General features: G+C 43.3%; 1 protein-coding gene across 3 annotated transcripts in view; it reads left to right on the top strand.

Annotated features, from left to right (window-relative positions):
* Nucleotides 1-3,403: 3,403 nt before the first annotated feature.
* SAMD12 (sterile alpha motif domain containing 12) overlaps nucleotides 3,404-27,120 on the top strand; it is a 183,980-nt gene continuing 160,263 nt past the window's right edge. For all 3 annotated transcript variants that reach the window (XR_012774557.1, XM_075495175.1, XM_075495174.1), the window contains exons 1-2: nucleotides 3,404-3,546; nucleotides 22,709-22,887. Coding sequence is in view for 2 of the 3 variants with exons in the window: in XM_075495175.1 (XP_075351290.1) it covers nucleotides 3,534-3,546; nucleotides 22,709-22,887 (192 nt within the window). In the remaining variant the exon portion in view is untranslated. The remainder of the gene's footprint in view (nucleotides 3,547-22,708; nucleotides 22,888-27,120) is intronic.

The following is a 27,120-nucleotide window of genomic DNA, read 5'->3' as shown; positions in this document are numbered from 1 at the left end:
CTGCTGAAACTTCCTTGTTTTTCATTACTAAACCAGTGCAGCTCATGGCCTAGGGCGTGTGCTGAGAGTGTGCCTGAACCGCCGCACAGCCCTTCCCTCTTCCTCTTCCAGCCCTCAGTACTGGCAGAGGTACTGAAGTGGAAAATCCTGCTAATTATCCCTCATCAATATCAAATCTGTATAGTCCTGAGCGTGTTCCTCTCTTCCCCCAATCTAAATGCACTAATCATCAGTTACCTTTGAAAAAACCCACCCATTTCCATGTACTGATTCCCAGCAATACGCAAGGCAATGCAAGAGTCCAGATACTGAGTTGTTAGGCAGGTGGCATGGTCCTGTGATAGGGCTATTTCTGTCACACTTGAGTTTGACGACAAGCTTGGAATGGTTTTAATTTCACCATCACAGCCTAGGCCCATTCAGCTAAGCGAATCACAGCCAAAGATGTTCAGTCATGGCTGTGATGCTGTTCACCGCTGGGACACTTGGTGCCTGACTTGAGGTCAATGATTTTCAGATATTTCTTCCACTGTCCCTGAAAGATGGCTCTGTGCATGTGTTTGGGCACCCAAAATAATTAATCATGTTTGAAAATCCTGGGTCACAATGATATGGCAGAAGTACCTTGCTAACAAGGTCATCAGATGAAGATGAGTGAGAATTTCACTATGTTTTACAGAAAGGACTTAAGAGCACAAAGGGCTGCTTAAAGCTTAATGACTGTTGAATTTCTGTTAGGTGAAAGGGGAATAAAAAGGGAAAAATAATAATGGGTTATAGTGTAGTGAAGTATACAAGCCTAACCTCTTGTTTAGACTTCAGAACTCTTCTAGTAGAGCTATGCTGTTGATGGATGTACTTTCATCTAATGTTAGCTGGCAGAAGTCCTACCTAGAAGGAGTTCGAATGGCTAAGGAGCCTCTGGGCAGTATTGCTTATTTCATCTGGTGACCTAGGGCAAAGTACACAGCAAATTGACTTTGGCTGTGACAAACCAAGTCTGTTTAAAGGGAATTTGCTATACTTTTAGAAGAAACCTGTCTGGAGCGAGGCAAGGTAAAAAGAGAAGCAAGAAGACACAGAAGCATGATGAGATAGCTCTTTCTGAGCAGAGAAAGCTGGTCTTTTTCTACTCTGTAATTTAGCAGGGTGTTTTTAGAAAGTTAGATTGCTCTCACTGATGTTTTTGAAAGCTCTGCTCAAAACAGATTGTACTTTACCATAGATTAATTGAATCAATTTACAGCCTTTTTTCTCTAATGAGTGACATACATTAAATTACAGTTTGCCTAGTCTTGACCTGAATTTGAGAAGTTTCTGATGTTTTTAGATACTGTTAAATACTAGGTTTCAGTAGCTATCATATAACATTAGGTATCAAACACTACACCTTTTAACATCTGTCATGCCCTATTTGCTATCTAGTCACAGCCATAATTTTGCTGTTCTTCAGCAGGCACAAAGTCATAATTAAAAACTACAGGGCTGTTTAAAGGGCTTAGTAAAATTGTACTCACCAGGGATGTCCTCAGGGCCCACAGCTGAAATGTAGTTACCAGTCAGAAATTCAGCATACTAATGGGGATAGGACTCCAGCTCTCCACATCCGTGCCCTCCACATCTGTGCCATCCACATCCATGCCACTTGAACTTTGAGCCTTGATTTATTCACTCTATGGCTTCTAACTCATTCTAACCAAGAAAGCACTGCTTCACATATGCATTAGCCAAGTAATTACTCTAACATACCTCCAAATATTGTCATGATTAAATAAATGATTAATTGAATACATCACCTTAACACAAGTGTTATACATCACAGAATACATCACAAAAGTTTATGTAGTGATGTTGAGAAGAAACTGCTGAAGGCTGAAAACTGTGAAATCTAGGAACACCCTATTTTCTTGGCAGAAAGTAGGTGAATATCAGCCCATTTCACCCAGCGTATGGGATCAGGTGTGTGATTGTATTGTGCTTGGGAATACCAGCATATCCTCTCAATCGTTATTACTTATAATGCACTGTGAGTATGCTTACCACTTTGCAAACACGTGAAAGACAAGACTGCTGCTCCAGGGAGCTTGTATCTTGACTCATATGCAACACAAAGGCTAATAGTTCAAATGCATATGAGAACAAAGAACAAGTGAGGTCTTCAGGGCAAAGTTGGTAATAGAAGGCTTCAGGAAAGAGTTGGACTTTAAGGCCGTTCTGTATAGGCTCTGGTTTTCCTTCATAAAATAAATAATGAAGACCCCATTTTATTTTAATTACTTTAGATATTTCAAGAATGTCAAAATTCCTGGAGTTTATGAAGACCTTATTCATTTGCACATTGTATGTTCTTGCACTCTAATTCAAACTGATGGAGGTTTGTTTTGCAAAAATAACCTGTCATGAATAACACTTATTAGCCACAATAACCACTACTAACAAACAAAAGGAACATGTGAAAATGTTTTCATGCCCTACCTGTATTAGCCCTTGTATACTCGGACCCTCTACTGTTCCTCTCGATTTTAGTAATGACATAACTTTGGTAAGTGAAGGAACTCACAGACTCTTTCTGGGTAGGTTAATATTTGTTGATACATTTAAAACAAAAAAATGGTTATTTTTGAAGGAGAAAAATCTTCAGAACTTTTTTGAGATCTCACAACTGAAAAGGGTACAAACCCGCAGCTGTTTTTTGGACAGCAAACATTTTAGGACAGATCTTGAGGGTGTCAGGTTGTTTGGTGTAACATTTGTGAGGAGTTGAAGTAAAGGCTCAGTTACCGTGTTACATTAGGGACACAGGATGCCTTCATTTTCTGGATTTTTTGGAAGGTCTGTGAGGGTTGGACAGGATAAAGATGGTGAATGGAGAAAGACTGAGGGCCTCACTCCAGGATGAGGTGCTGATGGCAGTTCCTGATGCTCTTTGTGTGCCTTTCTCCCTCCTTGCGGAAAACCTCCAGCCGCGCGAGGCAGAGCAGCGGGACAGGCTGACACCCCAGTCCTCCGGAGCCGTCAGGATGGAAGTCGCAGGGACTGAAATATCACGACTGAAATATCCCGTGCACCTGTGAAATGGCGTTCTCTGTTGGCAGGGCACTTGCTCAGCCCCTTCTTCCCACACCTCGTGGTGGTCACCATCCCTCCAGCCTCCCAGAGCCCAACCCACGCCACTGCCGGCCCCCCGCGCGGCTCTCCCTGCTCGGCAGGTAAACGCGGAGGCGTCCGACGCCGCCAAGTCCCCGCAGAGGACTGCGGGGCCCATCCGGCCGTAAGGGAAGCCGGTGCCTCGGCCGGGCGCTCAACAGCCCCCGGGGATGGCGGGCCTGGGGCAGGCCGGTCGGGCCGGCCGGGACTACATTTCCCAGGGTGCCGCGGGGCGGGCGCGCGGCCCCGCCCGCCTGTCAGCGGGAGCGCTGCAGGTTGATCGCCGCGGCTGCAGATGAGCGGAGCCCGCGCGCGGGCGGGGGGGCGGCCGGGGCAGCACCGCCGGGGCCGGGTCGGCGGCCGGCGCACTATGCGAGGCCGGGAGGATGGCGGTGGAAGGTAAGGGCTCCGCGTCCCCTGCCCGCCGCCCCCGGGGTCCCTCCCCTGTCTCCTCCCCCGGGCACTCACCTGCGCCGCGGCGGGGCCGGCCCGGCTCGGCGGGGCGGGGTGGGGGGGCAGCTGCGCCCGCCGGCGGGGCCTGAGGTGGCGGCGGTGGCGGGGCCGCTCTGCCGCCCGCTGCACCGGCCTCGCCCGCGGGGCGCCCGGCCGCCTCCCGCCCCCCCCCCCCCCCCCCGCCCCGGCCCGGCCGCCCCCGGCGCCGCGCCTGCCCCCGGGCCAGGTAGCGCGGGGTCGGGCCGCGGCGGCTCGCGGGAGGGGCGCCCGCCCGTGGGGGCCGGCGGCGGCGGGGGAGGCAGCGGGGGCTGCCCGCGCAGCCTGCGGCAGCCGGAGGCTTCAGTCCGGCAACTTCCCGGCGGGCCCGGAGGTGCCGCCTCTCCCGGCAGGGGCGGCAGACCTGCGCCGCCTCCCTCCGAAGTGGCCCCGGCGGCCCCGCTCAGCTCGCCAGGCGTCTTCCCCGCCCCGGCGCCGGTCTCCCGCAGGAGCCGAGGCGCCGCGGTCCCTCGGTGCCGCCCAGATCCACGAAGTGCCCTGAGGCCGTGATACCCACGGAGCTCAAGCAGCCCCCGCTCGTCCTCCCGCGTGGGCGCAGAGCTGTCGGCGCCGGGGTGTGCTCGGCCCCTGCTTCCCCCCGTAGGAGATGCAGAAGCCGAAGGGCCGAGGTGCCCGGCTTCTGGGGAACTGGGAGCTGTGAAGTGTTCGTGAGGTGCCCGGCTCCTGCGGAAGTACCTGGTAATTGAGGTGGTGCCTACCAAGAACTGGAAAGGTGGACGCTTTGCGGAGGTCTTCCAATAGATGCTGGGCTCCTGCGGCAGTCTGGTGTTGGCTGCGTGTTCCCTTTCCATGGGGCTTTTGGGAAGTTGGAGGAGAGATGCGACCAGGTGTATGGGAAAAGGCAAAGCCATTTGCCTGCTGTCCACTTCCAAAACTCACTCAGTTTTCTAGCGCTTTAGAGTGAGGCATTGAGAATCCTGGGGGTTGTGTTGCATCTTGCTTTCTTCTGTGCCCTTGGGAAAGTTTCAGAAGTCCACAGTGTGAAAACTAGCCATCTGACCCCTTTCTTATGCTTAATTTGGGGTATGTTGGTTTTTTTGGGGTGCTCATTTTGAGACCGCCTTGAGCTTTGTTTCTCAGATATGCTGAGATCTACAGTTCCATCAGAGACCACTTGCTTTATTACTGAAAATCATGCTGAAGCTGTCTTTTTGCTGAGTACCCAAGTGAGCAGCACAAATGATAGTCCAGCAAAAACTTGGGCTTACTAAAGGCAGTGGGCAGCTTAACATCCCTGAAAAACAGCTTCCTAGGCAAACTCAAAGGTAAACAAAACCACTAGTTCTCAAAAGGTGTCTGTGTACATCCAAAGTTGCCCATCCTAAGCTGTAAGCCTCTCCATGAGTCAAACAGATTTCTTATGTGCAGGCTGCTTTACTGAATGGCAGTTTTGAACTGTAATGATATAAAGAATCAGGTAGTGGTCCTGAATAGAAGCATTGCTTCTTTGGTGGCAAAAACTTAGCAACATGAACTGGGCATGCGTGCCTGGTAGTGGGTAAGTAAGTAAATGAAATGGACTGCCATGCACCAGATGGTTCATATGCCAGCAGCAACCCCTATTTCAGTATGCTCTCTAATGTCCTCCTTCTCGTTATTCACTTGAAGTCCTTCTCAGTCTGTTTGCTATATCTTTTCAGGTCTGTAATAATTCCTGTCATATCTGCAGTGCTTTCCATCTGAGAATCTCTAAAAGCTTTGTAAATATTAATGAAGGAAAGCTCTGCTAAAGCTTTGGGAAGCAGTGCCTTTCCCTCCTCCTGAGATGGGATTTTTTTCTTTAACTCCTTCTTCCCATTTCCTTACCCCAGGATGCATCCCATAGGTCTCTCAGAACAGGCTTTCTTGTCTGTATGTTCTGCTTTCCTCCCATTTTGGGTTTCTCTCCCTCAACTTTCTTGTCTTTGCATAATTGAATTACCCTCACACTAGCACAGCAAGATGACTTACTTCTTCAGCACAAGTAGCTGTGCGGATGTGACAACTCTGTGTGAACGTAGTGCATACACATTTAAGGCCTTTTCTTATCCATCATTTTCTGTTGGAACTATATTTCTTTGTGTGACTGTGCTTAAAAGCATGCTTTTATCTTAATGCATCTTCTGCTGTATTGGAGCCCCGGGTGCGAGCCGTGTTCTTTTCATGAACTGTGACTTTGGCAGGTAACATGTGGCATTACAGCTTCTGTTTGGGAAGCTGGGAGGTTACTTGTCCCTCATGGCTCTGATCACCACAGCATGCGGATCTTACTCTAGTCAAAAGTAAAGTTGCTGTCAAATCTTCTAAATTGATAGTTTTGTAGAAAAATCCCAATTTGCCCAACTCAAAATGTCTTGGACTCAGGAAACACAGACCACTTCCCCCCCCCCCCCCCCCGTTGATTTGTTTGTTTTCATTGGAAAAATGTTTTCCTGATTGGTTTGCTGCTTGGGATCTCAAGAGCATAACCTGCTGTACATTAGCTCTGGAAGCTTGGAAATAAGGAAAGCTCTGAAAACCTGGTTTAAGATGAGGTTGTCTAGCCTTCCAGTCTTTGGGGTAGTTGGCTGGGAGCTTGGCTAGGATGGGCTTCCTGGCTCTTCAGGCCTTTTTATAGAGTGTAGCAAGGCTTCTGGACAGCTGGGCCAACTGGCTTCTTGTGTGAACTTGCAAGTGGCTGGCTCTGGGATGCAACTGGCAGGGAGTGGAGAGGTCCCTGGGGTACAAGTGAGCCACAGATCCTGGAGCATGGGAGTTACTGGCCGGAGCCAACATCCACTGCCCCACCAGCTCTGCCACGGCTGTTGTTCTGTGGAAACTGCCCATTTGTCAGCCTCAGCCACGAACCCAGGGACTCTTTGTTTCTCCTTTCAGAAATGTTCTGTGTGGCTCAAGTGAAAATATTTTGTAACTTGTAGTTTGTGGAGAATCTTTGATTTCATTTTATCTAACAAACTGTTGAAATCTTCCTCAAATCTGATTATTTTAATGCTGTCTTAGCATGGAGTGCTGGAGTTTAGTTATGGTAACAAATGTCCGGCGGTTTACTTAAGAAAAATATCCCAAATTTTTTACTGGGATAGCTGACAGCGATGGATTTGCAAATATGAAATAGGAATTTGGAGGATACTACAGTTCCTTGCCAGTTTATATATAATACATACCTGAGTGTCCCAAAAGAGATTATGTGGACTGGGAGGTCCTTTGGGCTGCGCAGTACCAGTGCTTCCTGATTGATGAAAGGATTGGTGTGTGTATGGGAAAGTGAGTTTGCACTCCTCAATATGAGCCCATCTAGATGGGAGCACTGCCAAGCTAAGTCTATTTTTAGACCTAACAGTTTTGACAGTGTTCCTTTAAGTGGTTTTTTCCCCTCTAGTAAGAATGAAAGAACTAGGTCAGAGCCAGTAGAAAAAGGCTTTTGATCTCTGCAACAGTGTTCTCAAAATTTTTTTTCTCTTTGCTCTTGTGCAGCAGAGGTAAAGGGGAAGAGAGAAATGGTGATTTCTTCCCTGCCAGTGTTTATTGCACAGGAAAGTGAGAGACTGACAGCACCCACCAGATAACGTATACCTGCAGGTAATCCCGCACAGTTCTGTTGGATCCCCTGCAGCTCTGACCTGTGGTGTCTTTGAGATTCCTGAGCAAAAAAAGTGCTAATTGTATCATGGAGTTCTTTCATAGTAAGTGTTTAATGAAGTTTGGTCTAACACCTTTCCTGCTGTGTATAGGCTTTGGAAAGTGCATATGTACATTTGTTGCTGGTCTCCTCCTGAAAGTGTACATAAACTTCTACCATCCTATGGCTCTTCTGTAGTGGGCTCGTGCTACTGAGACCCTGGATCTACCTACTGGAGAATATTTTTTTACTAGGAAGTGGAGTCTTGCTGACATAAAATGACAATGACTGACCTTACCCCGTGGTAATCCTCAAGGGGACTAGAGACTCAAAGGAAGTTAAGGCGTTCTGGGGTGTGGCATCAAGGTTAACTGCTGCAAGACTGAAGTTATTTGCAGCCTCCAACCAACTTCTATCAAAGCAATCCTTTGAATTTCAGCAATGTGATATAACTGGGTGGAAAGCCTTCAGTGCCTAGCCAGCTCCAACAGATATTGAATGCTGCCATGTGTTTCCTCAGGGACTTGAGATACGGTGAGCTCATAGAGGTGCTGCGCCAACTCTGCCAGGAATGTTAAAGCGAGTTCAGGACCATCTGAAGGACAGCTTTGAAGCAGGTTTCGGTGTAGGTATTGATCATGCTCTTTCAGGGTGTGCCCAAAAGTACAATTCTTTTGACAAGTCTTCAGTTATACAACTTTGCCTTATTTGTACACCCACTCGAGGCTCAGACTAGATGTCTCCACATCTAAGTTTCCAGGGAATCTGATCTAATGGATGGGTTTTCAGCACACTTAATTGCCTGTGGAGCAAAGAAGTAAGAAACCCTGTCATTCAAAAATGCTTTCTTCAATAGTTCTTGCTTTCTTCAATAGTTTCCAACCACTCCTTAGCTTGAGGGACTCAGACATGTGGCTCGGAAAGACCTGCCAGTTGGAAGCAAGGCTGAGATACGCATCTGCCTCTCCAGTTGAAACTGTCACATCGGATCGTAGCAGAGGAGATGGATAAGACCAGTGGTGGAGGTGCACACAGGACAGGGAAGAAGAAGACCTGAAATCCAACCTTTGGTCTTGGTACTAGTTCTGTATGTTATTTAGTGATGATTTATTGCAAAAGTGCATCAGCAATTATGGGATTCCAGACTAGAACATAAGTCTTCTCCCATCCACATTCATGTGGCAGCCTTCTTGGGCTGTAACATCCATACCCTTCTTTCTTGCTCAGCAACAGCGCAACTTCAGAAGATGGGGCTTCCCTTCTTGACACACCACCACCACCCTCCCAACCCCCCCAGTGTGTATACAGCTTGGTGGCAGTGTGTGCTCCTCTGCTTTGAACCACTGCTTAGAGCTTTCCTTTCCAGGTTGGTACATTTGAAAAAGTCACAGTTCATTGCATCCATCTTTAGCAAGATAGATAGTCAATGATCCCTTTCCAAAGGAATGATGTAGCTATCTAAGGCCAGGAGTCTGTTACGGACTGCAAGTTCTCATTTTGAACAGGTACACTATGCTCCTCAGGCATTGTATAGGGAGACTGTGAGCTGAAGTTCAGAAGGTGCATTCCATTGTGGGAACTGGAGACCCCGAAACGAAGCTGTGACAACAAAGAATGTCACTGCACTGAAGTCTCTTTGGGTGTATTTAGGCTGAGTGGGGAGTGGATACGATTGCAGGTTATGTGGTCATTTTCCCCTCCCTGCTTTTAGAAATGAACCCAAGCAGGAATCAAGATGCAGTATAGACTTGGTGTGGCACTGCATTTCCCTTGGATGAAATCTGGTTGGAGGATAAGAGTGTACCTGGAAACTCAGGAGTGCTTTCAGGTCAACCAATTTAGATAGAATTCCGTGAGTGTTTGGCCTTATCCTTTAAAATACTTGGAAGACTCAAGCTCTAGGAGGACATTGATTAATATAAATTGGCTGTTTCAATGCAATTGCTTCCCATCATAAGGTTAAAACTTGTCAGGTGGTGGTGATGTATGGGCAAAGGAAAGGAATGGTGCTTTGAAAGTTCATGTACTTTCTCCACCAAGAACAGAAGGCAAGTGAGCAAATGACAAGAGTTAAGCATGAGATGTATTTCCTAACATACTACTGGAAATTACTGACAAAGTCTGTAGTGACGTTGTAAGATCCCATGTTTACTGCTTAAATGGAAATTATAAAATAGAATTCTTCTTGAGAGGTTTTTGTTTTTTTTTCCTGAGATGTCCAAGCATGGCGGGTAACATCCAAGGAGGTTGTGTAGCTTTGTTCCTCTTGTTTACAACTCAGTGTATGAGGCAAGGGCAAGCTGTTTGGAGCCAGTCTCTTGTGCTTCCCAGTATTGCTGTGTCACAAGGGTTATGGCAGGAGACGAGCAGTGAGAAGCTCAGAGTAAGACACTGTAGCCAGGTAGTGTCAGAGTGGCTCAGCTGATAACCATGGAGAGGTTTCTGTCCAAAACATCATCTGTGGAGGCTTGTTAGTGAGTGCAGACCTAGGTGTCTGGATAGCACCATAAGTTTTTGTTTTGCCTGTTGGTGCTATAGCTGAAAGCTGAAAGTGCTATAGCTAGTTTGCAGAGGTAGTAGAGCTGTTGGAGGGCTACTGCTCAGTGCACTGAGTATTGAGTGTCTGGGTTTGTTAGGGATACTGTGTCTGGTTCTGGTGCCAGCTTTCTCTGCTGTCCTGGCTGAGACAGCTTTACCCTCTTGCGCCCTGTCCCATCTCTCTGGTGTCTCTCTTCTTGTTCAAACTGTATGATCTCTGAGGCAAGGACTCCCCTTTCTGTGCACAGGAGATACTCAGACGTTGGGACTGCGCAATCCTATTGTGGGTTATTTCTTGTGAAAGCTGTTGCCTTTGAATGGATACAGGTATTTAGCCTTGCAGATTAACAGTTGAACAACTCAGCCCTCAATTATTTGCTCAAAGCATGCAGAGAATGTAGAGGGAGTAGTTCTGGAAGGTGCCAAAGGCAAAGGTGGAGAAAATGGCCAGAAAATTGAGTAATTTTGAAGTCTTCTGAAACTGTCTTGGTGGTGGTGGTCAAAATAGCAACTAGGATTTCAGGAACTATGAGAAAATGCTCAGAACAAGGCAGGAAACATCTTTGTTTCTATATCATTGCATATTCTCTTGTATTTTGAATGTTCCCTGGAGTTCTGCTTGCTATGCCCCAAAAAAGGCACAGGACTGGAAAGAGTACAGGAAGGGATAGTTGGCTGGCCCAGAGATGTGGTATGTTCTCTGAGGGCAGGTTATAAAGATTCAGATTCTTTAGCTTGGAAAAGAGATGACCATGGAGAGAATCCTTAGACATTGATGAATGGTTTGGAGAAGGTGAAAAAGGAACTAGTTCACAAGGTAGAACAATGAAGCTGTAGGGTTTTGTGCTTAAAATAAAAAAAAGGAAATAGTTTTTCATATAACACACGGTTCCCCAGGTGCAGCTTTCAACCTTGGGACATTCCTAGCCTGCCAAGGGAGGATCAATTCATGTACGCCCTGCTCTCATACTGTTTCCTTAAGCAGTGGTGTAAAGGGCTAGACTTTTAGTCTGATCCAGCCTGATCACTTTAGTCTGACCCAGCCTGATGACAAAGTCTAGCTCATCTTGTGTGCATCCAGAACAGTTCCACTCACCACGACAGGTTGATTTGCATCAGGTAACTGAGAGGAGAGTTTGACCAGGAAACAAATAAACACAGAGAGGAGGTGGGGAATTGGGCACTGACCTATAAAAACGTTAACAGACAGAGTTGTGATGTATAAGATATGTAGTTCTCTTTTTTCCCAATATATAAGAACTGGTAACTGTTCTGCAAGAGGAACTGTCTGCTATGTCAGGTCAATGGGATTGGGCGGGACGGAGTGGCCCTGCATTAGGCTGCAGCTGTAGAAATGCCATCCTGGAAAATACCAGTTCCCCACAGCAGGTAGGGCTGGAAACTGCTGTACTGCCCTGCATAAATGAGGTGAAATATGGTCTGAGAGACACCTTCAGGAGAGCCTGAAGCAGATCAGATTTACACATCTCACCCTTAGTGGCTTCTGCCTTGGGTAGGTTGTATGTTCCCTCATCTTTGCATATGGTCTTCTTTCTCTCTCCAGAAGCGTCCTGCGGCAGAAGGACTACAAAGAGAATGATGAGGGAGTTGCTGTCAGTAGCTGCACGTTCTCTGTGCAGCATGAGCTAAACTTGACATTAAAGAGCAGGTTCATTACTTGCAACAGCAAGAATTCACCCTAATACATGTGGCTCCTGGATGAAGCAAGCAGGTGGGCAGGGGGGCTGAAGTGAACTCTGCATTCAACTACAGGATCTAACATGCTTGCAGGGCAAGGGCGTGAGGAAGACATTTGCGGTGGATTGTAGCCTGTCTTTAGTGCAGTCCTATCTGTCTCTATATAACGTGGAGCCTTGCTAGCTCATACCCTTCAGCTGAACATTCAGGTCATTACTTCTGTCCATTCCCCTACTCATTTGCTCTTCTGCCCTGTTTTTGTGGCCCCCCCCCCCCCCCGGAGGGGATTTTAGTTGAGTTGATTTGTTTCTCTGCAAATAACCTAGTAAAATCAAGAAAGAAGCTTTTAATAATGCTGTTTCAGAAACATAAAGAAGAATGGTAATGTGTGTAAATAGAAGCTTTCTCCTGGATTTTCCTCTAGCAAAATAATTGCATGCTCTCAGCTAACGGTTTGTCGCTACACAAATCAGCTGGGGTACTAGAGTGAGTAAGATACAGTGGTATGAGTAAGCAGTAGGAGGTGAAGAATTTTACCGGGGGAAGGAAAGAAGGCATTTTCAGGCTCTTCAGTTAAATGTGCAAGGGAAGGGGTAGCCTTGAACAATGATAAAGGAAGTAACTTTTGGGCAGTTGAGAGAAAGTCAGGACTGAAAACAGAAGTCAACTGCCAGATTGCAAACTAGTTATGCTAGTGAGAATGAATAAATATATTTTCCTTTGCATTTTGATGACTTTGTGCATCATTCATGGGACAAGAAATAAAGCCTGGATCCACAGCTGAATTGCAGCCGTTTCTGTGCCACATGTTCAGCAGACACCAGCTTTCATGAGCAGGGCAAAGGCAGAGATCTGTGATGCCTGTCTGGGACAGTGCACCTCTGGTGCTGAAACAAAGACTTAACCTGTGTGTGTCTGAGACATTCTTTGTATGCTGGATAGGCTCACTAGTGTTTAGAAAAGGTTTCTGATGTAATGCTGCCTGATTATAGAATTGAATAGTAGTGCTATTAAGACTTGAGATGATGCATTCTTAGAAATATAATTTGCAGTGGAATGTGACTAGCTAATCTCCTAAGCAGTGATTGCAAGACAAGTTTCTTCCAGGAATAGTGGAACTAATGAAGACTTGTTTCTTATGCAGGTGTGTTCTTTATCTTTTCTATCTACTTCCTCTCTGTATTCACTGTGAAATCCTCAGAGGGCAGCAGTGGTACCTAGTCTGGAGTTTGCCTAAGTCAGTTGGTGACTGACAATTGCAATGTATGGTGGATACTTTTCCTTCAGTGAGAGCATTATTTTAGGCCTCTTCCTCTCTATCTACCCATTGATTTTTTTTAATATTGTTTTGTTTTTGTTTTGTTTTTCATACTTACACTTCTTATCTCCTGTAACACTCTCTTTGTGAGATGCACAGACTTGCAATCACACTTGAAATCCAGAGGAGCTGTTTCACTTTTGTGAGATGCACAGACTTGCAATCACACTTGAAATCCAGAGGAGCTGTTTCACTTTTCAGGAGAAGCTTTGTAGATGCTTGCACAAGCCTTCTTATTAACAGAGGACGCACTTAGTTTGCAAAACAAATTACTATTTTGTACTGTAATCCATTGCTCAAATTATGTTCCTGTATACATATGATGCATGTTACTGACCTTTTAACTTTGTTCGCTAAGATCCATTTTGCTCTGAGCTAATTGCATAGCTCACTAGTCCCCTTCTTTGCCAGTATTCTCTTCCTCTATACTTGTGCGGGATTTGTGGTAGACTTCCCTTAGGTATTCACTGAATTGGTCCATTTTTCAATGAGCCTCTCTGTTGCCAGTGCAAGTTCAAGAGCTGCTTGTACTAACTGTATATTTATTAAAATGGAAAGAGAAAATGTTTCAGAAATAATTTCGCTGTCCAGTCATTGTGCCTGCTTTTTATCATGAAATCCTGTTGTTGTTACAAAGGCAGAACTTGCATTGCTGAGGCTCCAAGGTCTATCTAGCATAGTGATAATGTGCAGTCTGCTCCCAAAGAGCAGGTGTAACAAACTGTCTTTTACGTTTGCTAAAGTCTGTGAGATAAGGGATGGCAAGTGGATATTGCCATACATAAAATAAGTAGCTATCGGTTGGAAAATTGTCAAAAATGCACAAGTAAATTTCTTAGCTGAGTAAACCTAAGTGCATATGTATCCTGGTGGGATGAGGGTCTTAAAAGGCAAACTTAACCCATATAAGAAGAGGATTTCTGGGCTTAGTGTTTCTGTTCTATAGACAACTAAGGAGTCTTTCTTCTCTCTATACACTCAAGATTTTCATGGCCTTAAACCAAATTATGAATTTAGTTTGATTCTGGATGAAACTCCTAAGTTACTCATTCTGGTTTCTTGATATATTTCTGATGCTATACAAGACTCACTACCATCAGCTGCCTCTTACAGCTGAGGTGTGTGTAAGAGATGTATGTGGAGTGTAGTAGACTGTCTCATGTTTTTTCTCTTTCTGTGTTTGTCTTTGGCTTTAGTTTTGGGCACTTTTTCATTTTTTCTGGAGCGAGCGAATGGCTTGTAGTAGTAACTGGCTTGGTACTGTGGGATAACTACCCAGTTACCCATCTAGAGAGGTTCAGAGATGGCTGCAGCAGGAGTGGAATTACTTTAAATTTTGTCTTGCTGATGATAAATCGAAAGGGGTAAAAAAGGCAAAAGCCCTATAATTTACAGTTACAAGCTAAAACGAACACCCCTCCTCTGAATGCTTTATCCCCTTCTGCCTCTATGTTGTGGTTTAGCCCCAGTGGGCAATTAAGTACCACACAGCCGCTCACTCACCCTCCCTCCCCTGGTGGGATGGGGGAGAGAATCGGAAGAGCAAAAGTAAGAAAACTTGTGGGTTGAGATAAGAACAGTTTAATAATTGGAACAATAATAATAATAATAAATTGTAATAAGAAGGAAAACAATAAGAGAGAGAGAGAGGAACAAAACCCAAGGGGGAAAAAAAACCCAGTGATACAGCCAGCCAGTCCCTGAGCAGTGATCACTGCCCCCTGGCCAACTCACCCCAGTTCATATACCGAGCATGATGTCATATGGTATGGAATAGCCCTTTGGCTAGTCTGGGTCAGTGGCCTGGCTGTGCCTCCTCCCAGTTTCTTGTGCACCCGGCAGAGCAGGGGAAGCTGAAAAGTCCTTGAGTAGTGTAAACACCACGTAGTAACAGCCAAAATATCAGCGTGTTATCAATATTATTCTCATACTAAAATCCAAAACACAGCACTATACCAGCTAGTAGGAAGAAAATTAACTCTATCCCAGCTGAAACCAGGACGCTCTATCCTCTTCCTACACCTGTCTCCCCTTTGCTCTGCCCTCCCTGGCCATCTTGACCTGGTTCAATGTCCACTTCCTTGCTGCAGTGCTGTCTCTTCTCTTGCACTTCAAGGTACCTCCCAGCTGGAGGGCATGTCCCACTGCTTGGACAAATTCTTAATGGTAAAATTCATATGTTGCAAGAAGTTTATCATTAAATTGATTAATCCAGTAGACAATTAATAGTCATGATAAAGAGAAGCTAGAAAGACAAGCAACTCTCTGGATGGGCCTGATGGTACAGCAGTCTGCTGCTGTGTCTGCCAAGCCTTGCTGTCTATGTCTGTCTGAGCTTTGAACTCAAACTTATGGGCACAGCTCAGCAGCAGCAGCAGTTTACAAAGCACCCCACAGCTCAGCACTGGCCTGGCTTTTGGCACAGCCTATTTGTAATTGCTTAATGCTGATTTTTGATGCTGACCAACAAAAGCAGATAGCTAGACACCAATATTACTTCAGATAAGTACTTTGAGACTTCAGTCTTAGAGGAGGTTTCTGATAAATTCGTGTTATCTGTACTAAAGTAGAAAAGGTCCTGACTGATTTGGTGGGCTTCTTTGCTCTGTGTGAATGCTGCTGATTTGGTGGCTGTTAGATGGGCAGATTTGAGAAAGAGTGGGCAAAATCTTGAAGTTACTTCCTCAGCAGGTTGCCAGCAGTATTTACTAGGTGGCAACATAAGCAGCAGGTTGTATTCATGTGAAACTTTGCAGTTTTAGCTGGTCCAAAGTGATGGGTTGGGGGAACTGTGCCAATTTACATGAGCTGGACATAGGACTGTATGGAGAAGTAATTCCTATAGGCAAAAGCCAGACAGTTTCTCAAAACTAGAAACTGATTGATGAGGAAGTTATAGGCGTTATAGAAACTGACTACTGTGGAAAAACTTTCTGCCAAATAAAGTAGTCAAAATAATCCTAAATTTTATGGTACAAATTAAGGTCATCTTCATTAGCTGGTTTTAATCTTTTTTTAGTATTGTAGAAGTGGTACTAACTGCTCAGGTCAGAGATAATCTTTGAAATAATCCCATGTTTTCTATGGATATTCAGAGTTACTAATGAAGTACAAGCTTCTGGAAATACGGGAAGGGCTTTGCAGTGCGGATCCTTCTTGCTTGTTTGGTCAGTGTGAGCAGCCATCTCAATCTGGAACGGAATCTCAGTGTTGTCAATGTGAATGTCTCCTCTCTGATCAACCCAGTTAAAGCGGGTTGTGAATGATGGCAAGCAAAAAGCCTTAGGGATGCTGTTTGACTACTCGCTATTGAAATGCAGCATCTGGAGGTGTATAGAAGTCTGACTGAAAGCGCTGACTGCAGCATTTGATGTGGTTGGAGATTTGATTTGCTTTTGACAAAGAACTGGGCAGAGATGGAAGGAACAGGTCCATTGAGAGCTGTTGTCCAAAGGCCTGGTAGGATCTCCTTTCCTGGAAATACCTGTTAAATCTTCATGAAGACTGGAGATGACTGAAAAGATATTTGGATCCTTTTTGTAAGGTCCCCTGAGTTTGTTAATGTGCCACCTGTATGGACTAACTTCTGTCTGTCTTTTTCAACAACGTGGCATTTTATGGTGGGAGTAGCAGGTGGATTGTATGGACTTACCTCTTAGCATTGTGCAGCTAAGTCTGTGGCATGAATACATAAAATGGAGCTTGCATGTTTGCCAATATTTGACACATGAAAGTTTTCTAAGGATTGTTAGAGGTTGGATAGGTATCTCCTGTGCCTGCTTTTTGTCTCTGAATAGCAAAAGCTAGCATATGACTGTGATGCACACAGAACAGGGCAGATGAGTAAGAAGATGCTATTTTTACTCGATCGCTTTTCAGAATAGAGCAATTGTTATTGCATGTAACTCAAGTACTTGCCAAATATGCTTTAATGTAGCCTTAATTGATCTGCTTAAAATTTTAAGCAGCCAGCAGTATTCCCACTGAAACAAGTGGTTATGAAGCGTTTGACATGGTAGGCAGTAGAGAGCACAGAGGTAGCGATTGACCATAGGTTTGATCTGCTAAGCCTTGAGCCTACAGATGGAGAGACAAAGACTTTCCATCTGCCCATGCAAAACTTTGGATATATCAAGGCTGTGTTTTGAAGAGTGCCTTCAGGCTTTTCTCAAGACAGGATTCACAGAGTACCCTCTAGTAAAAGGCAAGGCTTGCCTCCAGATGCCAGTAACTTACTATGGCTCTTGGTCACTTTTGTGTACCATCAAGCATGCTCAGGCAAGCTGTCTCTTGGCTGCTTGCTATCTGGAGGCAGGCGTGTATGGGAGGGAGGTAGCGAGGGGAGCGAGCATTCACGTTGCCCTGCGAGCTCTCCTTTCGAACTGCATACGCATGCCGTAAGGGATCTGCATGGGCACAGAGCTTGGCTTGCACGTATCAGCTTCTGCAGGGCAACAAATTCTCTTGCTCTGTATGCACGGAAAGGACCTGGGTTTATGTTCTAGCATGTGGAAAAAATACACTGTGTATTGCATTAATTTTGTTCCTTCCCTAGTTTTTTAGGACAGATGTGGTCATTTTTCTATTTTGGGTGCTCCACTTACTATTTTTCTCGCAGAGTTTTTGACTCTCATAACTTGGCAGATCTCAGCAGTCTTTTCTTTAAAGTTCTGGAAAAGTGGATTTTCCTGTAGATTCAGCTCTACCATTGAGCTAGGAGTACAAGAGCACTTAAGTACCTTTGTTTTAAATAATAGTTTGTTTTGTAAATGTAATCTGTGGATCTGTGTTATTGTGTCTGCCAGCATCATTCGTCATGTACTTGTTGCTGTGCAGTTGGAGCTGTACAGAACATTCACCTTCCCTCCCCAGAAGAAAACAAGTTCCCACCACAGAAAGCTTTCAATCCAAGTTAAGTGACAATTGTTGGGAAACATGAAGAGACACATGGCATTAATCAACTGTTAGGTGTGGTTTTCAGCAGGGAAAAGAGAATTTAAGTGCTCTGAATCTGGATGAAGAGTTGTATTACTGAGACATATGGATGATATATGAATAATGAGATTGTATGGAAGAATATTGGAAGAGGTTCTGTTTCAAAATCTAATGATACTGCTGATATCTAGTGGTCTTAGGCTGATACTATCAGCTGATTTGGAGGTAGGGTTTGGTGTCTTGATGGACTTTTAAAGTCTGGGAATGATGAGGTGGATTTAATTTGGTAGACTGTAGAGGTGCTGAGACAGGAGGGATATTGTCAAAGCAGCGGAGTGGGAAAATGGTCTGAATGCAGAGCGTGGGGTGAGCTAGCGTTAGCTAATACCAGGGTAATGAGAATTAAGAGCCTGGACAAGTATTATAGCAGAAAACTACTTTGTCTGTAGGTAGAATGTTTTCCAGATGGATGTCATTATGTCCTGAAAGAGATTTAAGAAGAGTCAGCTAAGAGGTCAGAGCAGTTGGGTCATGATAAAGTTGGTGATTTGTGATTCTTTTTTAAGAGCTGCTTAGACTCAGTTCTACAGGATGTTAACCATGGGTGCTGTCAGTCCCCCAGCCCCTTTAGTTTTGCATAGTTGATCCTGAGTTTAGAGCTGGTCTTATCTAGCTAAAATTATATAAGGTGCTGATTTAAGAAGAGAGTATGTTATTATTGACCAAACCTTGACCTCTTTCCCTGCTTTTAACAAATCTTGAAAGGGAGCAATTATGGTTTGTATTGACATTTAAAAGGAGGCAAGAGCTCCACCTCTGTCTGCCACAGAAATGGAAATATGTATTGCTGTGTGGTAACAGGAAATAAGACCCACGCAAGCAAATATTCTTTCCTTCTTACCCTCTGTGTAGCTGAGAATTGGAGGCAGCAATAGCGGAAAACAGTAGAGCTGGCTACCTGAAGATGGCTCATATGAGAAAGAGAGATTAGCTTTACCAAGCGGCTGAGATGCTTATCCTCACCTCTGCTTTTTTTCCTTCTGCCCTTCAGTCTGCCTTCTCCCCATGCTGAGGCTCTTGTTCTAGGTGTGTCTTCCTCAAGGAACAGATTCAGTCCAGTGTATGGTAAGCCAAGACTGTGATGGGGATGAAGGAGAGAGATGAACTCTTTCCTTCTCCCTCTACCCCTACGAAATAAAAAAAGTTGTCTTCCCCCCCCCCCCCGCCTCCCGCAACTTTGGAAAAGTCTTTCCTGAGGCAGCCTGTATTTCTTTTAACCAGTCACCTCTTTTCAATAAAAAGGTAATGGGCATGTATGTAATTGCCAGCAGCCTCTCCAATTTTTTCTCTTTTGTATCCTGAAGGAGCCCAATATAAAGCATTGCTGAAACAGCACTAACATTCATTACTCCTGAAAGAATGATGGGCTAAGAGTCAAGCAGCATCCTGCCATGTGATTTATTTCTTTTTTAAGCCATCCAGGTGATGCTTACGCTACGATGTTATCAGAAATCTGGATCATTTGCTCCCCGTAATGCATGGTAAATCAATGCTGTAACCCAGAAGGCTTTCCTTGTCCATCCCCTACCATCCTCCTCCCTAATCTGTATTGTCTGGGGGCACTGGGAAGGGAGGAGTTGCAATCCACAGGAAGCTTGCTGCTGGCAGTGTTCTTCCAGGCAGTGTTAAGTCCCACTGTGCTTTGTGATTTCTCTCTAGTGAGCACTGGAAGGGGGCTGACAGCCAAAAACTGGCTGTTTCTGGATGCTGCTGAGGTGTGTTAGCGTTTCAAAGGTGTATGCAGGAGTCTTCCTATTCAGCTAGGTAAGATCCTTGCAGAAGACAGTTGGAGGTATTTTTATGGACCGCATTCCATACCAAGTGACTTTCACTGCTAATTTCCAGCCCTTGCTGGAGCAGAGTGTGTTGGGAGTACTTTTACAGGTTGGTTAGGATATCTCTCATTTTTTGTGGAGGAGGGAATTAGTTTGGCTACTAACAGAACAGTTTCCATCCTCATTGGGCTGCAAAAAAGTCTGTCTTGGTGGATCACATCCATCTTTTCTGTGGTCTGGAGGATAAGCAAAGTAGTCATTAGTAACTACTTGTTTCTTTCAGGTAGGTAAATATGATCTAGAGATAGAGAATTTTGATAATGATAGGTGGGTATGATCTAGAAGACAGGGAGAGAATTTTTTGGTGTCTTAAGACACACTGATGTAAATATAAACCACAAAACAATATCTCTTTGAAACATCCCATGGGAGCCTAAAAGCCCCGAAGACTTCCTTCATCATAACAGCTTGGGAGTTTCTGGATACCTCCCCATAATGGCTATACAGCTAGAGCAGGTGAAGCCTGTTAGCATCACTGCAGAAGTAGAAAGGATTTTGCATTTTCTCTGACACAGAAAGAGGTCCTGCAGGGGAAAAAAATCAAGCAGTAGCTGTATTCAAGTTCAGTTCCATTGTAGGCTTGTAGTCATGACAAAAACAAAATCCAGGAAGGTGTAGGTATGGAGTGTACCTGGAAATAAAGGGCTCAAAGGTTAGGAAATGCCTCTACTAACACTATTAAGGTTTAAGTATTTATGTTTTGGATTGGCTCAGTGGTGTGGCTGGAAAAACCAGCAGGAGTAAAAGAGTGACTTGAAGACAGTAATTTATTTTTCCCTCCTCACCAGTAAGAGGCAATGCCAGAACAATGGGATTTGGTTTTTGCATTGCCTTCAGCCAACCTACCGAATTGGTCTGAACCAAGGAAGAAAGACTTGCAAGTAGAAGAGCTGCAGCTAGACTCAGGGAAGAGCTCCTTAGCATTGGTTTGGGAAACGAGGCTCTGTAGCAGCTCTCTAGGTATCAGGAAGAAATTGCAGATGCCTGCCCTACTAAAATGAGACAGAAAGGTGACAGATAAGAACAACAGCCACACAGACTGCTGCAGAACCCTTTTCCTTATGTGCTTTTTTTCCCTATTAAATGAAAAATGCTCTTGTTTTTGAGAAATTGGTGCCTGAAGTGGAAACCCAGGAGTTCCCAAAGAACTTGTCAGAGGCTTTTCAGTGCTTTTAAAGCAAAACCACGACTCTCTATGCAAGGCCTAAGCAGATGGAGGATCCCTTTTGAGAAAGAAGGGATTTTTAGCTGGAAATCCTTCTCCTGTGGTGGTCCCTGGAGTAGCCAGTAGAAACGCTGCCTCACCTGCAGAAGCTCTGCATCATTCACTTCTTCTGTTTCCTTCCCCAGAAGGAGGTCTCTGCAGGGCTCAGCTCTGGACATGATGTAATCTAGTGATTCCTCCTCCTCTTCCTCTTGTGCTGTCTGCTAAAGAATTGACTATTTGGAGAGGGATCTCTGTCTTTTTTACAAACTTGGATTAGTCCTGGACTTCTTTTACCCTACAGCTACTCACAGTGAGACTGAAATTTAGTTCCCTTCCTGCTTTTAGTTTCATTTACTAGTTTTCTGTGAGCCAGTAACATATTTTTCTATTCTTCTATACACAATGGCAGCAATTTGTAATAAAGCATGTTGCAATTCTTTACTGCTTTCCATCACTCAGTGTTGTTAATGAATTACCCTTCATAATGTTCCTTTGACTTGAAGATAGGAGATGTTTCCATCCCTAGCTTGCAGATGCAGGTATTGTAGTACTTGGACAGATCACGTATCTTTTACAAATATTTGGATGTTTTTAAAAATCCCAAGGAGAAAAGGCCAACTTTTTGGCCTTTGCTTTAATTCTGCACCAAGGACTTGCTGTAATCTGGGCTCAAAGTTTTCAATTAAGACTCTGGGATTTCAGGTGAATGGATTTTCAAAAGATTTTCAAAAGGTTGAAGGACCCTTTGCCTTCTCCAGCTGCTTGAGCCTGTTTCCCTTGAGAGGCTTTCAAGGGCTGATCCGTAGCTGGTAGAAACTGGCAGTTCTCATTCCTTCCCCTGCTTCCCACCCTTTGCTTCTAAGCCAAGCAAGAGTAAAAGGGCAGCTTTTATTTTGGCTTTAAATTGTGCTTTGGGTTTCTATTCAGGTCTGTCAAACATTGCACCACAGTATCTGAACAAAGTTCTTTTGCGTACAGGGGAAGTTGGGACCATTAATTATGAGTAGTGCTAAAAGTAGCGCAGTTACCCAGGAACATGAATGCAAAAATGAGATACTCGCATGAGGGGGAAGTTGCCTCAGGATCCACACATTTTAAAATCGCTACACGTGCCAAGAAGGTTGTTAAGGCTGCTCTCTATGTGAGTGCTGGAACTTGAAATTTCGGACAGAAAACGATTAAACTACTGCCATAGTTCTAAATGTGCATTTCTGTGGTATGGTTTGCATTTATTTTATTTTTTCCACTGTCTGCTTTCCGTATTCTGCTGTCATTAGTCCACACCTCATTATATGCTCCTAGAGAGTACATCCCTCTTGCTTGTTAGGATGGTGTAGGTGGTAATTTGCAGTGGTACAAAGTGCTGAAGGGGAGATAATCAGCTGGGTAAGTCATTACTCTGTGCAGAGACCAACTTGCGGACTTGCTGTGCACAGCTTACTTATCTCACATTACTTAGGACCCAGAATGCTGTAGTAATTGAAAATGTAATAGAAAAATTTTAACTTGCTTGCCTAGGAAAGAAAAAAAGGTATGGCTGAATGATGAATATATGGGATATATTGTCATACCCTAGTAAGAGCTGTAAGTTGAGGGTCTTGGATGCTGTAGTGAATTCAGTAGAGCACAGTTCAACACAGTAGCCTGCACTAAATAGCCTTATACAGTGGTGCATTGCCTCTGATTTTCTTTCTGAAATATCTCATCCTGAATCCATGTCAAGCGACAGACAGTTCTTCTGCCATGATCTGACATAGCTCTAGTTACCACATGGCACTTCTTAGTACTTTGTGATAAATGTTTGTAACATTGGGTTCTTCTTTCCTAAGCAGTGTTTTCTCTGTCTCGTATTTTTTTCCCAGCTATCCATTGCAATCTGAATCCAAATGGTATTGATCACCCTGTCCCCACAGAAGGTATTAATCTGCAACTTGAAGGTGAAGGAGTTGAATCACCCTCTGTTAAGAACACTAGTACTCCAAAAGGGCCTGAGTCAAAAGAGACACCCAAGAGACAACAAGTGGAGCCAGAAATATCTAAGGTAGGTAGGACTGGGTTCTTATTTTTTTTTTGGTGAGTCTTAAAGAATCCAGGCTTCTTGAAGTCCTGGCTACTGCTTAAAAAGCATTTATCATCCTGTTAAAGACATACAAAGGTGCAAAAGTAACAGTCTGAGGAAGTGGGTGTTACAGATGCAATGTATTGCCGTGGAGTTTTAGCCCACACACGTCTTGGACATTGCACTATTTTATTTTTTTTTAGGTGAAGATAATTAAAATAATGAAATCTCTCTTTTTCAGGCACTGTAGAGACTTTTTTTCCAAATGACTGGGGTAACAACCAGAATGGGAATAGATATGTTTTTCTTAAGTGTTTTTTATTTGCTTGTTTATTTTTTCCTGGGGCAGGTAAAGGAAGAGAGAGGTTCTATGGATATATGAATATATGGATTTTTATATGGGTGACTGAGTTTAATAAACTGTTAACTAATTTTAGATAAAATACCAGGTCAGTTCTTCCATGTCTGGTATGTCAGTGAATAAACATACTTCAGGGGTGAATTCCTAAAGACAAATGAAGTGTCTGTTCTCATTCATAAGCTGCTGTTTCTTGTTTGTGTGCGGCAGACATGACTACCAAGTGCAGGTGAATGTGTGTGCTCCAGACGCTTTGGGTATAGGACAATAATTTGTCAGATATGTTTTTAACTAGAATGAAAAATAAGAGAATGTTAAAAAAAATAAAATTGGGAGAGATTCTTTAAAAGCCTTATCAGTCTTTTTGATCTTTAAAGGCCTAAACCCAAGGTTTTGGGCATGATTTCTGCAGAGTGGGAAGTTGAGTTTTTACTGAATCTGACAGTTTGGGAGTTAATAGAGCAAATAAAATGAGTGGGGTTTGTTTTTTTTTTTTTTTAAGGTCCAAAAAAGGCAATAACAATTAATTCAATGACTGAACAAATAAGAGTATTTCCTACTGTCATCAGTACAATAAATCTAACAAATAATACACATACGGTTGTGATGTATTTCACTTTTTAGAATAAATAGCATTAAATGTTTGGAGCAGTAGCCTTGACAATAAAGGCTTGGTATGAATTCTCCATTCTGATTTTTATCTAAAATTTCTAGTTTTAAATAAGTACAAGTTAAACTAATTTCATTCTGTCTTAAGTCATTGAACTAGATCCAGTACAGGTTGGCATTGATCAAAATGACTGCTTCTTGCAGTCTGTTTTGTGGCCAATTATCAGCATGTTACTGATTTCTCTTGAACCCTTGGAGAACAGGTTTGTGCTTTAGTGATAGGACAAGGGGTAATGGTTTTAAACTGAAAGAGGGTAGATTTAGATTAGATATTAGGAAGAAATTTACTGTGAGGGTGGCAAGACACTAGAAGAGGTTGCCCAGAGAAGTTGTGAATGCTGCCTCTCTGGAAGTGTTCGAGGCCAGGTTGGATGGGGCTTTGAGCCACCTGATCTAGTAAAAGATGTCCCTGCCCATGGCAAGGGGGTTGGAACTAGGTGATCTTTAAGGTCCCTTCCAACTCAAACCATTCTGTGGTTATTGCTTTGAATCATCTGTTTGGTAACAAGACCTCCAAATTTTGGATGGGCTTTGAGACAAAGCTCAGCTAATAATGCATTTACCCAGCTTTTCGCAGACAAAGGCAAGCTAACACTGCCTGTGTTTCAGTATCAGCAGTTGAAAATCTGCCCTATATTGAAAGCTAAGGAGGTATATTAAGCTCAGAGGAGATCTTACAAGCTTGGACGTGAAGAAGCTAAATGACACAGTGGGGCTTCCTATTGAGAATGGGCTCATGTGTAGTTGATGTAGAACACAGTCAGGTCAAGCTTGTCTTTGCTTGCAAAAAACTCATCCCAGTGGAAAATCAGGATGAAATATATTGGTGGTTTAATGTAATGGAGCCTGTTTCCACTGCCTGAGCTGTACTTGTTTGATTGATGAATAGAAAACCGTTTCCAAGGCTGTCCCTGCTGGAGATAGCTGGGGAAGAGGGGAAGCGTAGTGCTCTCAAAGTAGTGAAATCAGCTATTGGTTTCCTATGTCTGATGGCAGTAGCTTTATTTAGAAAGTTGGGCATGCTTCAGATTTAAAAACAAGCAAACCACCAAACAAAACTAAACATCTTGCTTGATGGAGTAAGCTTGGCATAATACTATCAAGCTAATGAAGTGGACTGTTTTTTCTGAATGTATTGCTGCCTTGTTAGTAACTTTGTTTTTTATGTGTGGTATTAACTTAGTGATGTTTTTCATCTGGATTCATATGTTATAGCCTGAGGTGGCCTGTCTTTTCTGGCTTGCTCTGCCTTAAATTTAAAAATCGTGTTGCTTTATCCTCTAAAATGTGAATATAGAGTTGGGTTTGTAACTTGTGTGGCTTTAGGAATTGAATTAAGCTGTCATTATGAAACTTTATCCATGCAATCATATCTGTACAGTGGAAAGATGAGCGGGAATAGAGGCAAGTATTGTAAATAAAACATTGTGGGCAGATCCATTTGTTTTATATTTCCTCATTGCTCAGTTGTTTTTAAAAAGGTTTCTTTGCAATCCTGTGTATTCAAATAGTATTAACACACACCTCATATCCACAGTAGTGAGACTTATATTGCACAAAGCAATGCAATGTATTGAATACAATTTAAGATGCCATCTTGTCTGCTTTCAGCTTTCTAATTTGTCTTCATTGGGACCAATTCCAGCGCTTTAAACCCCTGGCTGTCTTACGGTTTTGCTGTCCAAAGAAACAAAAAAATCTCTTTTCTAATGAAGTGCATCCTTCTTTTTCTGTCCTCAGCTATGGACTTGCAGATCAGTAGTAACTCATGGGCTACAGATAGCTTCAAAGTTCCTTTTTATGCAGCTACTGTAATGTAAATAGGGGAGTATTTACTCCCCAAATACTAAACAAGTATTTGTTTCTGTATTTGGGTTGCAGACAGCAGAAAGTGTAGCATGAGTGAAGTATCACCCATTCAGAAGTTCCTGATGAGTATGGAATCTAATTTTTATAGGCTGCCTGAGGTAGGATTTTAAGGGAAAATGGAACAATGATCTCAGTCTCCCTCAGCTGGTTCCCTAAGGAACCACCTTGTTACAAATGTGAGCAAGTCCAGAAGAGGCCAAGATTATTCATATCTAAACTGATGTGCATAATCCAGTAAGACTCTGATAATGTACAGGATATAATACAAATTAAGGAAATTATATTAAGTGTAAAAATACTTAGCTTTTTTGTTTTATATATTTATTTTAAAATGTCTATTTATATACATAAATGTACACACTTTCTTGGTCACTAATTGATTTTTCAGTATTCATGGTATATAAAAAAAATTCAGGCAGCTGAGTGGACACTTTTACAGAGCAGAAAACTTCATTGGAAAAAGCAAGGATGGTTTTTAATATACATTTTTTTAATATATATTATTTCTTTAACATCTACATCTAATCTCTGTTGTGTGTGTTTTCTGGAGTTCTTATCTTTTTTCATTAAAATGCTACTTCTGCCTCTTACGTCTGGTCTGTTTAGTGTTAATATCATAGTTATCTATAGATAAACACAATGAGTCAGGACATTTGGAGTTACAGAGTAGAGTTCTGTTAAAAAAAATTAAAAGTTTTACTATACTTTTAAAGTCCTGTACTTCTCTGAGTATAAGCTATAACAGAAGGCAACTTTCTAACAAATCTGGTCTTTCACTTATTAGAAGAAGATTATTTATTCAGGGAGTTTTGATTCCTAAGTAAGGTGTACATATCTGGTGACACACTTTGTCTCATTATGTAGTAGCAGCAGTAGCAAATAATAAAGGCTTTTTAATGGCAACCACTACAGTTAGACTTTTTATCTTGTGTTAGCAATGGCAGGTTTTTTATCTGGCTTGGAGACAAATTAACAGTCCTTTAAAATGTTCATGAAAACTACAAAAATAAACTGGTAAAAGAAGTGAGAAGCTTTTTTATCTTGCTTTCTGTTGATGAGTGCTATATAGACACCAGCAGACTATACTTTTTGTTGCAGTGTAGCTCATTAATTCCTTTGGTTGCTTTTGCTTTCTTAAAAAAAAAATACTTTTTTTGAAAATTACATCGAACAACACTGAAGGGCTGACTGAACTCAGTAACAAGAGGATGAGAATTTGTCTCTGCTTACTGGGCCCAGTTCAGGAGTGACTGGGGTGGAAGCAGCTCCTCTGGCTTCCTAGGGAGTTCTGCTCTGCTCAGGAAGCCTTTGGTGTGTGT

The sequence above is a fragment of the Mycteria americana genome, chromosome 2 (genome assembly GCF_035582795.1).
Source record: "Mycteria americana isolate JAX WOST 10 ecotype Jacksonville Zoo and Gardens chromosome 2, USCA_MyAme_1.0, whole genome shotgun sequence".
In the NCBI taxonomy this organism is placed as follows: Eukaryota; Metazoa; Chordata; class Aves; order Ciconiiformes; family Ciconiidae; genus Mycteria; species Mycteria americana.
The sequence above is the reverse complement of the archived record's forward strand: the minus strand, read 5'-3'. Positions and strand labels throughout refer to the sequence as shown.